The sequence below is a fragment of the Chenopodium quinoa genome, unplaced genomic scaffold (assembly GCF_001683475.1).
Source record: "Chenopodium quinoa cultivar QQ74 unplaced genomic scaffold, ASM168347v1, whole genome shotgun sequence".
NCBI lineage: Eukaryota > Viridiplantae > Streptophyta > Magnoliopsida > Caryophyllales > Amaranthaceae > Chenopodium > Chenopodium quinoa.
Genome location: NW_018744124.1, coordinates 23439 through 38122, shown reverse-complemented (window position 1 = coordinate 38122; position 14684 = coordinate 23439). Strand labels below are relative to the sequence as shown.

General features: G+C 35.3%; 1 protein-coding gene across 1 annotated transcript; it reads left to right on the top strand.

Annotated features, from left to right (window-relative positions):
* The first annotated feature begins 1165 nt into the window (after positions 1 to 1165).
* LOC110692639 (zinc finger protein-like 1 homolog) lies at positions 1166 to 13113 on the top strand. Its single transcript, XM_021869670.1, has 9 exons — positions 1166 to 1663; positions 2162 to 2242; positions 5903 to 6023; positions 6107 to 6201; positions 7971 to 8042; positions 8584 to 8832; positions 8986 to 9094; positions 12216 to 12402; positions 12582 to 13113. Exons 1-9 carry the CDS (start codon positions 1640 to 1642, stop codon positions 12661 to 12663), a joined length of 1020 nt encoding a protein of 339 aa, XP_021725362.1. The 5' UTR covers positions 1166 to 1639; the 3' UTR covers positions 12664 to 13113.
* The last annotated feature ends 1571 nt before the right edge of the window (positions 13114 to 14684 follow it).

The following is a 14684-nucleotide window of genomic DNA, read 5'->3' as shown; positions in this document are numbered from 1 at the left end:
CGGTGGCTGAGAGCTTGGACTTTCAGTGGTTGCGTGGGGGAATAGGAAGGGGTTTGGTGGTTTTCGGTGGGGTTCGGGAGGGAGATGGTGGTTTTCGGTGGCTGCTAGGGAGGAGGTGGTGGGGCTGCGTGGGATGAAGGTGGTGGTGCTAAGGGAGGATTTTTTTATTTATTTTTTGAAACTTTGATTTTTTTTTGGACAAATTAAGTGTTGACACGTGTCCATTAACCTGGTATAACAGGTGATTGACTTTCGTTGACCGGTTTTGACCTGATAAAAGAAGACGTCCCCCAAAGTTGGGATTATTTAAAAATAATCGATAGTTGGGATTAATGAAAATAAATCGCCCAAAGTTGGGATTAATAATTACAAATTTTCCAATAATAAAAAAGTGAACGAAATATTCCTCGAGATACCTTTTCCGGTGACCACCATACTATTTTTGCACATATAGTATAAAAGGCGGTACTGCTAGAAGCAAATAGCTGAGGTTGTATTATTTTGCAGACACCGTTGATAGTTGGGATTATTTTAAGCCAATTTAATTAAAATACTACCTCCGTACATATTATTTGCAACAATTTGACATAAAATAGAGAGGAAAAATGTCTAATCGTTGCAAATAATATGTAACGGAGGTAGTAAGAGGGACTTTTCCCAAATTTTTTTAAAGTGGATTTATTTTTGGTGGTTCGATTCAAACTTGATCAGACCTGAAATTGATCCGGAAATTGACCAATCCCAAATTAACTTGACCCGACCTAATATTGATATGAAAATTGTCCCGACTCGAATTGACCAACTCGAACTCAACCCGAAGTGTTAACCCGAACCGAAAATTTGCTGACCCTAAATGACTCGACTCAAATCCGACCCAAATGATCCATTTGTCAAGTCTGAGTTACTCCATATAACGATTGAAGAAAACTTCAAAGTTTTAATTACAAAAGGGTGCATACTTTGGGTTTGTCCGTCTCCATACATTTTCCACTAAGAGTTCCCTTCGCTTTCAGTGTCAGCTCGGGTTCTCATCAATGTTAGTAATCTGCGCTTTTAGTTCATCTCGACTGCTTCGGTTCATTTGGCTTCTCGTGGTCCACTTTTTGGATGTGGTTTGGTTCTTATGGTGGTCTGGGCTTTGCAGCTATTGGTTTGTTGCAAGACCATTTCAATGTTTGATTCTCTTCGATCTTCTTGTAATGATTCTTAGAGTGTGTAGGTTTTTAAGTTTTCTTGTTTTAGTTCGTATAAGGTTGTAATTCTGTTTTTCGTTAATATTATCTTTTGTCAAAAAAAAAAAAAACAAATAAAATTCGAGAAATTATAGACGAGACAAGAAAAAAAAAACAGTAATGAAGAAAATTTCATAATTTTCATTACCAGAAAACAAGTGAGAGAGCCAAAGTGAGCTGTAACTGTAATATGTTCAATTGTTCTCCACCTTCTTAGATCATCCATCACAATTCTCACTCCCTCCCAATTTTCTCTCTCCTCTTTTGTCCTCAGATTTCTTAAACCCTAATTTAACCTCCAAAATTTCCTAGATTTGCTTCTAATCTCAAGCAATTGATCATCATCTTCGTGCTATCCGTCCCTAAATTCGTAGCTATTTTGAGGATTTACATTGTTTGTCAATGCAATGGTGGTCTGTAAATGCCGCAAAGTGAGTCCTCTTTTCTGCTCTTCGGTTCTAGATTCGTTAATTTTTCGTTATTTTGTAGTTTTTGATTTGATCGCATGCTTAATTTTTAGCTCTTATAAAAGGATTAAGCTGTATTTTTGGGTGATCTTGCTGTTTTAGATCTGATCGAGGGATCTCTGAATTTATTTGCAAAATTGGGATATATTTGTTGACAATTTGTCTTAATTTAAGAGGTTTTAGGACCAAATTCTAACTTTGATTGGGATCAATTGTTGGTATATGAATGTTGGGATGAAATATCGTGGTTTATCAATGAATTTGATATGTTTCCCCGACCCTTACTGTGGAAATGATTAATTACTTATCGGGGTTGCATGATATATAGCTTAGGAATTGATTCGAGGAGCGACGGAATGCTTGTTGTTGGTTCCGTATAGTCTTAATTTGCTTTGTTGAATTGATGGTTATTATGTGCAGAATTATGGGTAGTGCTTACTTATGTTTTTTTGTGGGTTTCAGGCAACTAAATTATACTGTTTCGTGCACAAGGTTCCTGTTTGCGGAGAATGCATATGCTTCCCTGAACACCAAATTTGTGTGGTAATTATTTCACATTTATGCCTTATGCCATGTACATTGTTATGTTTTGAATTTCCTATGTATCCCTTCTATTTAAATGCTGTTTTACTGATAGTCTAATATTATATCATCTTTTTCTATGAGTTCTGTCCTAACCATGCATGAAAATTGTGCATCGTCGTGTAATGTCTTAAATTGCCGAGGATAACATTGAATCTTATTGCTTTGAAAAGATTTCTCACTGTAGACTGTCCAGCATATTAGAGTAGTAAACATAGAATGTATGGAGTTGGCCTACCAAAATTATGATTTTCTTTGAGAAAATTCTCAATTAAACTTGCCCTCTTTAGTCCATGGATCATCATCAATTCATCATTGTGTGGTATGATGCAGACAGAGACACTGAGCCTCTGTCAATTGTGCCTCACTTGTGATTGTTGTAAGATACAGTTTTAACTCTTAATCCAAAATCAAACAGGGTTCAAATCATATGTAGATTGTGTCTGTTCCAAATCTTCCTTTGGAATATTCATATTTCCAGCTAGCTCTATTAATATTGATTGGTGTCATAATACACTTTCCTGACTTGGGCCTTGACGAAATCCCTTCATGAAAGCTGCAGTTATACTTATAGGTAGGGGAGATATATGTTTTATAATATGACCATGGATAAGAGTGGGAATGCACTTTTACATCTGCACTCTTTATTAATTCCTTATTGCGACAGGGAAACTATTAGTCATTTAGTTGATTTTTTCATAAACATTGACTCCCTAAATAAGTGCATGAATTTGATTGGCACACTTGCCAATGCACATATTTTACCTTTAATATCTTTAAAGGTCTATTTAATAAAATATTTAAAAGGTTGAATTTGTTAAAATGTACAACAAGAATTTTCCAATAACATATTTCATAACAGTATTTGAAAAAGTGTGCCTTAGGCGCAAGGCAATAGGGGATAAGCGCTTTTTTTGGCTTGGCGAGGCGTTTTCAATAAGGCGCACCAGAGGCGCCCGAGGAGGCGCACCCGAGGCTCAGAGGCACATGAGGTGTTTCATAATAACTTTTGTTTTGCAAATATTAGTAATAAAATCAACTTAAAAGTTCGTATAAAATAGTGGAAATGTTAAAGTGATGCTTTTATTAAGTAACAAAGGGAGTACCTCCTATACATGTGATGGTCTAAGGAAACATCTCTTCCCCTCTATAGTACCACTACTTGCTAAGTTAAATCCAAAGAGATGTGAGCTTATGGAAATCAATCCTTTGGGTTCGTCTTTATCTTGTAAACTAAGTAACTTATTTGAAATTACGCTTCTCATGCATAATAAAAACTGTACTCGAATTGCACCAAGTGGCAGATCTAGGATTATCTACAAACCAAATACCCTATTGGAAATTAATTTTTCTGTGCAGAAAAACAAACTTGTTTTTTCTCGCCAGTTCTTGTTCTGCACCTTGTGGTGGATCCGTCATTCCCATGTTGGATATGTACAATTGTAAGAATGGAAATTTAGGCCTGTTTGATGACTTTGATCATTTGATGTTTTGCTCCAATTTTTTTTTCATTTCTTTTTGGTCACCATTCTTTTTCATATTATCAATTTTAACTATTAAAGTTCAAGAGAGAATCTTGAATCCCAATATGTTATACACTTATACTGCTATTCTTTTTATATTTTATAGTCAAATAATAATTTAACATTGTAATATAACTTTGTATCTTAATAATTTTACCTTTATTTTTTTTATTTTGATGAAAACTAATTAAAAGATTCTATTCTGAAATAGCAAGGTTCTATTCTTTCTCGAATTAGTTGGTAAAATGAACCAATTGAAGGATGCCGACACTAGAACTAAACAAAAGGGGTCAAAGTGAAACACCTTACCTTGTAATTGGCTAGAATTAAATAAATCTTATTCAATTTTGCCATTATCATAACACCATTCAATGTTAGTAAAGACTAAACATCGAAGATTAAAAAAAAACGTGGAATAAATGTTATTCTATGCTTCATTGAGTCCTTATGTGTTTTGAGATTGCTAAATAGGTTCAAAGTTCTATATGATAGAAATTATTAAACCATTTCTATATATATAAATTGTCTCTAAAATGTCAATTAATTCGAATGAAAAATGAACATTGCATGCGAAAGATCCAAAGGGATGTGCAGCCATGCAAGTGGGAGAAGTTAGATGGTTGAAGGATGAAAGTGAGAATTAAGGAGAAAAACTGAAGAACATAGGAGAAAAATAGGAGGAAGTAGTAAACATACCTTGGCTTGAACTGACAAAACTCACTAATCAGCACCGGATATTATTTCCGTTTTCTGTCAGATTATGTATAAAGAATGTCGGTTTACGCACATGCATACTCTTAGGAAATTCTGGAGACTTATTTCTATGCTCTATGATGTCATTATATCGATTTATTGTGTTACTAATTTTGTTTTGTATGGAATTCAATAATTCTCTGGTATGATTATGGTTAAACACGTACTGTGTTGAGGTACAGTGCCTGTGACTAACTATACTCGAAAGTTCTAGATCACTGTCACTGTGCTCACTAAATATGTATTCAACATAAAAGCATCCAGGCTGGATAATGGTACACCACTAAAATGGAGTGTGCTATGAACTGAGATTTCTAGAGAAGAAATTACAGGTTAAAGAGAGATTTAGATTGATACTTCTGGAATTGCAGCAATAAGCAGGATAGAGTATCAAGTTTTCAAGTACCTTGATTCACTCCCAAGAGCTAAACCAAACTAAAGACAACAATGCACTATCCAGAATTTTTTTCTCTTTCCCTACTCTCCCATATTTATAATATATTCTAGTTCTCATTTCCCCTCTAATAGAGTAATAGCTGACTATCTTCCTCCTCAAGATACTATTAGCATAACTATATCATCTGTATACAAATTGTAATACAGATGTTACGAGATAATGGAATGGGGTGACTAATCCTCATGAAGATTTAGACTAGGAATAAAACCCTCATATCTTGTTTATAATGTAATATATTATTGTGATAGATATTAAATTATGATATATTTACAGAATTAAAAGTCCTTTTTTTCTTTTTTTTTTTTTCTTTTTTTTTTTTGGGATGTCCATGGAAGTATTATTCTTCTAGAGTCAAATAATTCCTCCATTTCACGATAGTGCATCATATTTACTTTTTACACTTTCCATACTTTGACCATTATTGATTACTAATATGTAACAGTAGATATCATTATTTTGAAAATGATGCAGCTATTGAGATGGAGGAAATATATGAATATTTATTTTGGCAATTGCTACAGTAATTTTTCCAATTATTTGTGTTGTTTGATGTAGAGTCAGAACTGTTGTGTCCTCACTTTAGTGTTTGGTCAGTGTTGTAATAAAGGAAAGTCATTGTGGACTGGTGGTAAGTGGTTATATTTTTATTAACAATTTGAATTTTATGCATCTTAAAATTGCTAGAAAATCTGATCATTGTATTGTATTCTTAAGCAAACTTACTTGCTGTAGAGACTGTTTGTGGTCAATATTAAAAGTGTATTATTTACATCGTAATATATTATGACTTGAATTCAGCCATTCTTGCTTTCTAATAGATAATTAATTTGAAGGCTTAGGTACTGTGTTGAGACTGTTGACTTATTTATGCATTTCCTCTTTATGTAGGTCCGCACCTACTCAGAGTGGGTAATAGATGGAGAGTATGATTGGCCTCCTAATTGCTGTAAATGCAGTGCTGTGCTCGAGGAAGGAACAGATCCTCAAACTACTCGCCTTGGCTGTTTGCGTATGTTGTTATTGAGATAATCATTTGTAATTTGATTATGCATTCAAATTAGGTGTTAATATGATTTTATGTTCTTTTTTCAGATGTTATACACACAAATTGCTTGATTTCACACTTAAAAAGTTTTCCTCCGCACACTGCACCAGCCGGATATGTTTGCCCTGCATGTTCAACTTCAGTGAGTCCTGTTTGTTAGATATTTTTTAATGCTCATATCTTCATTTTCCATTCACCACGTTCTTTGTTATAATTGCTGGATAGATAATGATCAAGTAAGGTAGTGATATTTTCATCAAATATGTAACTTGTTGGATAAAAGGTTATGTTGTATTTGTGGATGTACTCTAAACGTGTGTCAATAATTGCTTAAATGTGGTAACATAAAAATATTCCTCCGTTCTCTTTTAATTTCAACATGGGGGGATGCACAATTATGAGGAGAGGAGAGGAGAGAGATAATACCAGGGACCCATATTATTATTTATAGATGTAGAAAGAACCATAATTTATTTAAAGTATTGTTGGAATATTTTGTAGTATCCTTAGTAGGATTATGATGCAATAAAAAAGAACACAGGAAGTATATATTTTAAAGTGCAAGTTTGAAAAGAGCTAAGAGAGGATTATATAAGAAAAAAGCCCCTCTTATTGATTCATCTAATGGGAATTTGTACTTTCCACATCTGAAACGATCCAACATGGATACAAGAATGTTGACCCTTGAGGAAGAGCACTGTTCCCTAAAGAGAAAGGACATTATTTAGTCTTGAATTTCAGGCTCCACTATTTTCTTTTGTATCCATGGTTGATAATGTGGTCTCCATCTCAGGTGCTCTTTCTTATAGTTGTTTGAAATGTAGTCCACGTAAGATTCATTTAAAACCAAAGAACTTTCCCAAAATGCTGGGCTTGGTGTCAAAGAATGATGATAAATGGTATATCTCTTAAATTGTCTTTATTGGCATCTTTGATTATGTGGAGCAATTTCTTTCTTATGAGGTCTCTCCCATGGAGGTCACATGCTCATTACTGCATTTTATTGATCTTTTTATTTTATTTATTTTATCTTATTAATATATATATATATATATATATATATATATATATATATATATATATATATATATATATATATATCCTTTTTTGTTTCCCATACTCCATATGCCTCCATACTCCATATATATATCCTTTTTTGACTTTTCGTGAGATGGTCATCATTCAAACAAGAAGAGAGTTTAGAGAAGGTGGGAGTACATTTTTACTATAGAAGGTTGTGATTCTTGTGAAGGTGTTTTGAAGTTATAATAGATTAAGATTGTGGGTAGGGAACCTATTGTTGCCTAAAGTTTCTTGCTTTTTCTTTGTTAGATAGCTTTGGGAGGTTACTTTTTGTTCACGTTCAATAAATATGTCCTTATAATTGCTTGTTTTGTTGATTGTTTAATACTAATTTACTCTGTTTAATAGCCATCTAACTTTCAAATGAGTTGATAGCAGTTGCTTTTACTTAATATTTAAGTAATCATATGAATTCAAAATTTAGAATATTATTAGACCTCCTCAGATGGTAATTTTGTGAATTTGACCATGGTTGATAAAAAGTAATGCGCTCCTGTCATGTGTGTATTGCTGTGAATTTATGGGTGGTTCCACAGTAACATAGGTATCATATAACCTATAGGGGGAGAGGGGGTGGGGGGCGGGAGGAAGGAACTGTTGTGTGTTTTACTATATTTTTATTTTTTAAAAAACATTCTGACTTTGCCATCTTTATTATAATTGTTATTGTGGGTGGGTCCAAAGTAACATAGGTATCAGTTAACCGTTTTTAGTAATTGGTAACTGCTGCGGTTTTTTTCTTTCTTTTTTATAGAACATTTTGACTTTATTATCGTAGTATCATTCTTGATTTAATTTATAACTTTTAACATTATTTTGTGGATGTAGATATGGCCTCCAAAAAATTTCAAGGATTCAGGATCACACCTTCATTCAAAGCTTAAGGAGGCAATTATGCAAGTAAGGCTTTTGATGTTTGCATGTCAACTACTTTTCTCCCTTATCCCTCTTATCTATAAAAAGTTAACAAATAAAGTGCTTTCTCCCTACCGTACCTTCACCCCTTTTGTAATTTATGTGAAAATGTAATAAATTTGGTTGTTTCTACCTATGTTACTCGAACTTGGGTACCCATGTCCGACACAGATTTGTGTCCAAGTGTTTGACTCGGCTATTTTGTGAAAAATTTCCATGATTTTGAACTAAAATGAATTGTCTAAGTGTCCTACCCATGTCCGAGCGTCCGACATGGGTACTTGAGGTGTAATGAAGATTCCGAGTAACAGTCGACATTTGCTGAATGAGCTATTTGTAGTTATCAAATAAAGTACTTTCTCTGTACTCCACCTTCATCCCTTTTCATTGTTATCATCATAATATTAATGTATCTTTTTCAATGAAATCCTTGGAATGTTTTGATTGTTTAACCTAAGAACACTTTAATGCTGAAGTCTCGTGATCTTCTGGGATTCTTTATTCTAAGCTGATTGTCACATTGCAGACTGGTCTTGAGAAAAATGTTTTTGGAAGCCATCCTGTCTCGATGACAACGCCAGACCGTGGCCCTCCCCCTGCCTTCTCTTCAGATCCCCTGAAACGTGTATCAGGTGCTGGAGGCATCGAAGGAATAAAAAATGAAGCAACAATTGGGGTCGGAATAGGCTCATCTAATGCTACTACACAAGACATAGTAGAGATAGATGGTTCTAGTCATGAGCCTAATTATGTAAAAGCTGGAAGTCCTGCAAGTGTAAGATTTCTATACAAAGGTTTTACTGTTTATATGTTGTATTGGCCTTGAAACCAACTTGATTTGATCCTCGTGTTCATTCAATATATGATCTCTTTGCTTTTCATAATATTCTTTTAGATACTTTAGTGTCTAAACTTTATGTTTATGCAGGCTGGGGCTAGTACAAGGAAAGGTGCAATCCATGTTGAAAGGCAAAACTCTGAAATTTCATATTTTGCTGATGATGAGGATGGAAACAAGAAGAAATACTCTCGAAGAGGTGAGAAAGCTTTGCAACCAATGTATTTCTAGGTCAAAATTAGTGCTTGTTTGGTTGAAAACAACAAATGGGGAAGAGGGGGGGGGGGTTCATGGGAATTAATAGATTATATAGTTGTTTGGTTGACACAAAAAAGTAAAATTGAGGAAGTAAAATTCATAGGAATTTACACTTCCCATAAAACATGGAAAATATATTACTAAGCACCCCTTTTTCAAATTCATGGGAATTCCAAATTCACTTGTTGATCAAACAAATAAGTAAATTTCTAGGTAACTCAATGTTAAAATGACTTTCATAACACCTACTCTCTTTATTATGGAGTGATTTTCATGTATAGGGAAAAGAAATAAAAAACCTGTATAATTTAATATTTTCCACTACCTCTTATTTATTTATTTCTTTTAACTCCATTCTCTAATCAATTACGTGTGGGAAAATTTAGTGCATAATATGATAACATTACAAACTTGGGCAATTTTAAAGTGCAAAATTGACATTTAATCCAGTCATCGAAGGAGGGGGAGTATTACTTCTTATAAAATATGTATAAAAATTTAAAAATTTAAAAATTTAAAGTGAAAGTAATATTTAAGGTGACTTTAGAAAATTATGGCAACACCTTTTGTATAAACCCGGGTGCACATAGAGGTAGGTGCACCCAAGGGTAGTTTTTTTGCTCATTTGATATTCTTTTGCTCATTTTAGATTTTAAAATGAGCAAAGAATGTTAATTGAGCAGAAAAAACCCTAGGGTGCACCTTGCACCTGCTTGTATATATATTTTCTTTTTCTAAAATATGGGGGGCATAATGAAACTGGATTAAGAGTGATTTCTGCTATGACAATTTGGATTGCAAAAGGTTAAGGAAATTCCAAGCTACCATAGAACATGCCTTCTGAAAGAATTAATCTGACTTCAAGACTACTTAATTTGCTTACTAGGGTTATAATTCACTTGTTCCCTCAGCTTCATTGTGATAATCACAGTTTAAAAAAAGAACCTGAATTTTTTGTTGCATATTTGTTGATATCTAATTCTTTTATTGTTATTGTTAATTACTCTCTCTATTCCTAAATGATGGTTAATGAAGATACACATTTTAGGAGGATAGGAAAGAGGGTAGGAAGTAAGGAATGTGTAAGAAAATGTTGGAGAGATAGTATTGAATGCGGGTTTGTGTAGGAAAAGGCTGGAATGAGTGTTGTATGTAGTGTTTGTGTAAGAAAAAGGCGTGAGGAGTGTGTTGCATGTGGGGCATGTGAGATTAGGTGGAAATAAGCATTTGCAAATTAGAACTATAGAAATTATCAGTTTATTGTTCCACATTTGAAATCTGCACCTTTTAAAATTTAAGTTCAAAAATCTACCATAAAAATAAAAACACTTATTTTTAATAGACTCTGTTTACTGTCAACGGGGCCCACTTCTTTGTTTTCATCATTTTTTTTCAACTTGAAATGTCATGCTTGGCCTTAAGTTTGATTTATTAACCCATTTTGCAAACTGAATGGCCCTTAACATGAGTTGAGAACCTTAACCACCAATTAAATACCCAAAGTCTGAGGATTGGATATAAACCCAAGTTATATATAAATCGTAGTATTGCAAATGAACATCGATTTCTCCGGAATTTCAGAAAAAACATGCTAACCTACTCAATTTCAACTTTTCAAGTACACCTCGTAACTTAGTCTTCAATAAGGCAAAATTTTCAGTGATATTGATATTTGAATTCAAATTAATAGGGTAAGAAGACTTAGGAGGTGTTTGGTTGATTCGGGGAAGGGAATGGAATCAAGGAAGGGATTGAGATTTGAGAGGGAATGGAAAGCAATTCCCTTTGACATAAGGTGTTGTGTGGATTATTCAACCTACCTTCTTTCTTCACCTATGCCCCACCACTCTCCTCCATTCTGATAATGTTGTTGTCAACCCCTTCCCATTTCCATTATCACCACCACAAGTTGCTGCCGCTAAATTCTTCCTCATTGCCTCCACCGCCTCCCATTTTCTCTCCTTTCATTGTTTACCAACACCATGGCTGAATTTGAGGTTCAAAGGTCAAATTGAATTTGAAAACTTCAGATCTAGAGGTTTCATATGGTCGAATTTGACCATATCAATGATATGTAAAGTTATTTTTCCGTTTTTAATCTTGATTTTTATTTTCGTATTTTAGGGTTGTGGGTTTTTAGGTGGGTGGTGGTGGTTTATAAGTGGGTTGGGTGGGTTTTCAAGGTGGTGGGTTATTTCTTCAGTTTGGTGGGCTAGTTTCAGGAGGGTGGGGCTGGTTTTAGGTGGGTGGGAACTGGGAAGGCTGATTTTGGTGGGTGGGGTAAAGTTAAATGAGGTTTGGGTTTGTAATGGGTAGTGATGTGGCGATGGTTATGCTGGCAAGGTGGCGGTGTTGGGGTAGTGAATCAAGGTAGCCGTGGTGGTTGCAGTTGTAGTGGGTGGTGGTGGTTGTACATTTGTGATGGGTGTGGTGGTGTATGGGTGATCTTGAAGAAAGGGAATAGAAATATCATGGGTTGTGGGGAATGAGAGGAGTTTAGGGGTAAAGAGAGGGTAAAGATAGTGATTAAAATGACGTCACAAAGGGAGCTAGCCCTACTCATTCTCTTTCCCTTTACACCACCCCCCCCCCCCCCCTCTTCTTCCCCCCTTAAAGTCCTAAAGATAAAGAGAAGTCCTAAAAGAACAAAAGGTTAGCTGGGGGAAGTGAAGAAATGGAGTCCATTAATGGTAAAAAGGCAGTGCTACTCGAAGATTTTGTGTTTTTAAGGCTATCAATCTTTGTTAAATTTAACAAGATTGCTATTTCCAATAGCGATGTTTAATAAGTATTTCGAGAAAAAAAAAATCTGAAGTAACTTGTGTAGCCTACAAAAATGAATTGATGAAACTAGAAAGTGTGATGATCATAGAATGGAGGGAGTATTATCGTCATAAATATACAATTTTATTGAACAGTAGTAAATCAACTCAGTACGATGATTTTCATGAGACGAGCAGATCTTCTATCATGCAAGCCATGCAACTTCTGTTTGTGAAAAAGTGGTATTCGTTAAGCACTGGGTTTGTGTTTATCAACTGATTTGACATTGACTTCAACAGGTCCTTTCCGTCACAAGTTCCTGAGAGCACTGCTGCCCTTTTGGTCCAGTGCTTTGCCCACTTTGCCAGTAACTGCCCCATCTCGTAGGGACTCATTAAATGCTGACGATGGTAAAGAAGGGCGTGTGCGGCACCAGAAATCATCAAGAATGGACCCAAGAAAAATTCTCCTTTTCATAGCCATAATGTAATGTTTACAGATATCTGTTGTGGGCCTTCTCATCCTCTTATCTGCATTTCTATGTTCTCCTCTTTTTTTTTTTTTTTTTTTTTTTTTTTTTTTTTTTTCTTCTTTTTTTTTCGTTTTTTTTTTTTTTTTTTTACTTTATTATTATTATTATTTTTAAGCTTTCTCGGTGGTTGCAGGGCATGCTTGGCAACAATGGGTATCCTCTATTACAGACTCGCTCAAGGTAGCCTAGAGGAGATGCCTAATGATGAACAATAATGATTTGCTGTGTAAGGTATTAATACCACCCTACATTGACAGTCTGAGTTTCTGGCAGTTTGATTCATCTAATTTGTAAACTTATAGCTAGGTGGTTGGTGTTTTTTGTTATCTTCTTTTTTGGTCCTTTTAAATGTCACTGCATCATGTCTCTATATAGAATTTTTTTGTTCTTTTCTTCCAATTTATTTGGGGAATTAGGGATGTTTCAACTGTTGTCTGCACTGTTTGCTTGAAGAGCTCCTGTATGCTCTTCTTCAGCAGGATGGGTTAAACTTCACATCTTCCCCTTCGACCCCCTCTTCTATTTTGGGACTTAAAAATCTGTAATATCCTAGGGTTCTTCATGCGCCCATGTGTTCATCATACGTCGTAAATTGGACCCCAATTTTGTTCTTGCCCAGTTTTGATTTAGCAATTTCAAATATATTGTTTCAGCATTTTAATTCCCATGGGGCTGTAATTAAGCATGTAATACAACCCTAAGGATCCATTTGATGTGAGAAAATTTAGAAGGAAGGATGAGAATAATCATGCTCCTTTGAAGAGATGAAGGAATTATAAAGGAAAGTATTGCGATTATTGCAAAAAGGATAGAGTATTAATGATATTTAAATTGTTGGAAAAATTAGAAATAATAATCCCAACTTTCACAGATTTGTTTCAATAATCTCAACTTTGGATTATTCCAGAATAATTTGAACTTTGGGGACTGTTATTATTCTTCAATCCATAACCGGTCAACAAAAGTTAAGACCTATTATATCAGGTCACTTGACACTGGACACATGTCAAGTTTCGATTGGTCCAAAAATATATATAAAAAAAAAATCAGAAAAACCTAGCTAGCTTCCCCTCCCCCACCGTCCCACCCTAACCTCCACCACCACAGAAAGCTCGCCGCCTCTCCATTGGTGGACCATCGTTCTTCCCTCAGTGGACTGCCGTTGTTCCCTCGTTGTTTTCTCCCTTCCTTGAAATCCCCTCCAATCCCCCCACACAACCACCAAAGAAATCCCTTTCCCACTCCTGTAAAACCCAAACACTCCTCCCCCACCCCGAAACCCTAGCGACTAGGGTTTTTGATGGTGGGGGGAGGGGTTATTGGGGATTTTTGAGAGTGGGGCTAGTGGTTTTTAGATATTTCGAGTGGGGTTGGTGGTTTGGAGGGATTTTCGAGAGTGGGGCCGGTGGTTTTTGGGGTTTTCGGGAGTGGGGCTGCTTGTTTTTGGGGTTTGGCTTTTGGTGTGGGAGTTTAGGGGAGGGGATGGTGGTTTAGAGGGTAGCGACTGGAGCAGCGACTCTCGTGGTGGGGGAGGGTCGGCGGTCCGACTAGAGAGGTGGTTGGCTGGCGGGTTGCAAGATCTTTTGGGGTGGTAAGTGGTTGGGATTTTGGCTAATTAAATATGTTTTTAACCAATTAATTTGTGACATGTGTCGCTTTAACCAAATTAACCCATTTAACCGATATTTGGGAATTTGGATTGAAGAATATCAACAGCCCCTAAAGTTGAGATTATTGAAACCAATGGCGGACCTTCATGGGGGCCTTCAAGAGCCCGGCCCTGGTGCTGGCCCAAACAAAAATTAGTGTAATAGGATGAATATTAGGCCCAAAACTGCTTTAACCAAGTAAATGTTTTAACCGTGAAAATGTAACTACAAGCTGCAACTCCCCATAATTGTCTTCCTACCTACTTTATCTCCTAGGTTTCCTAGGCCTATTTTCTTTTTTAACCTTTTTTTTTTTTAAAAAAAAAAAAAAAAAAAAAAAAAAAAAAAAAAAAAAAACCTAGGTACTAGGAAAGTAGCCCGTAGGAAGTAAAGTAAAACTTAGGTGTTGTTTGGTTGATGTGAGAATTTAATTCCCATAGGAATTTATACTTCATGGGAAGTTCTAAAATGTGTTTGGTTGGCAATAAGGGAAATTAGAATTCCCATGAATTTTGGTTTACCTAGAGGGGGCTAGGTAATTTACTTCCCATGTGTTGTGGGAAGTTGAAATTCCCATGAATTCCCAT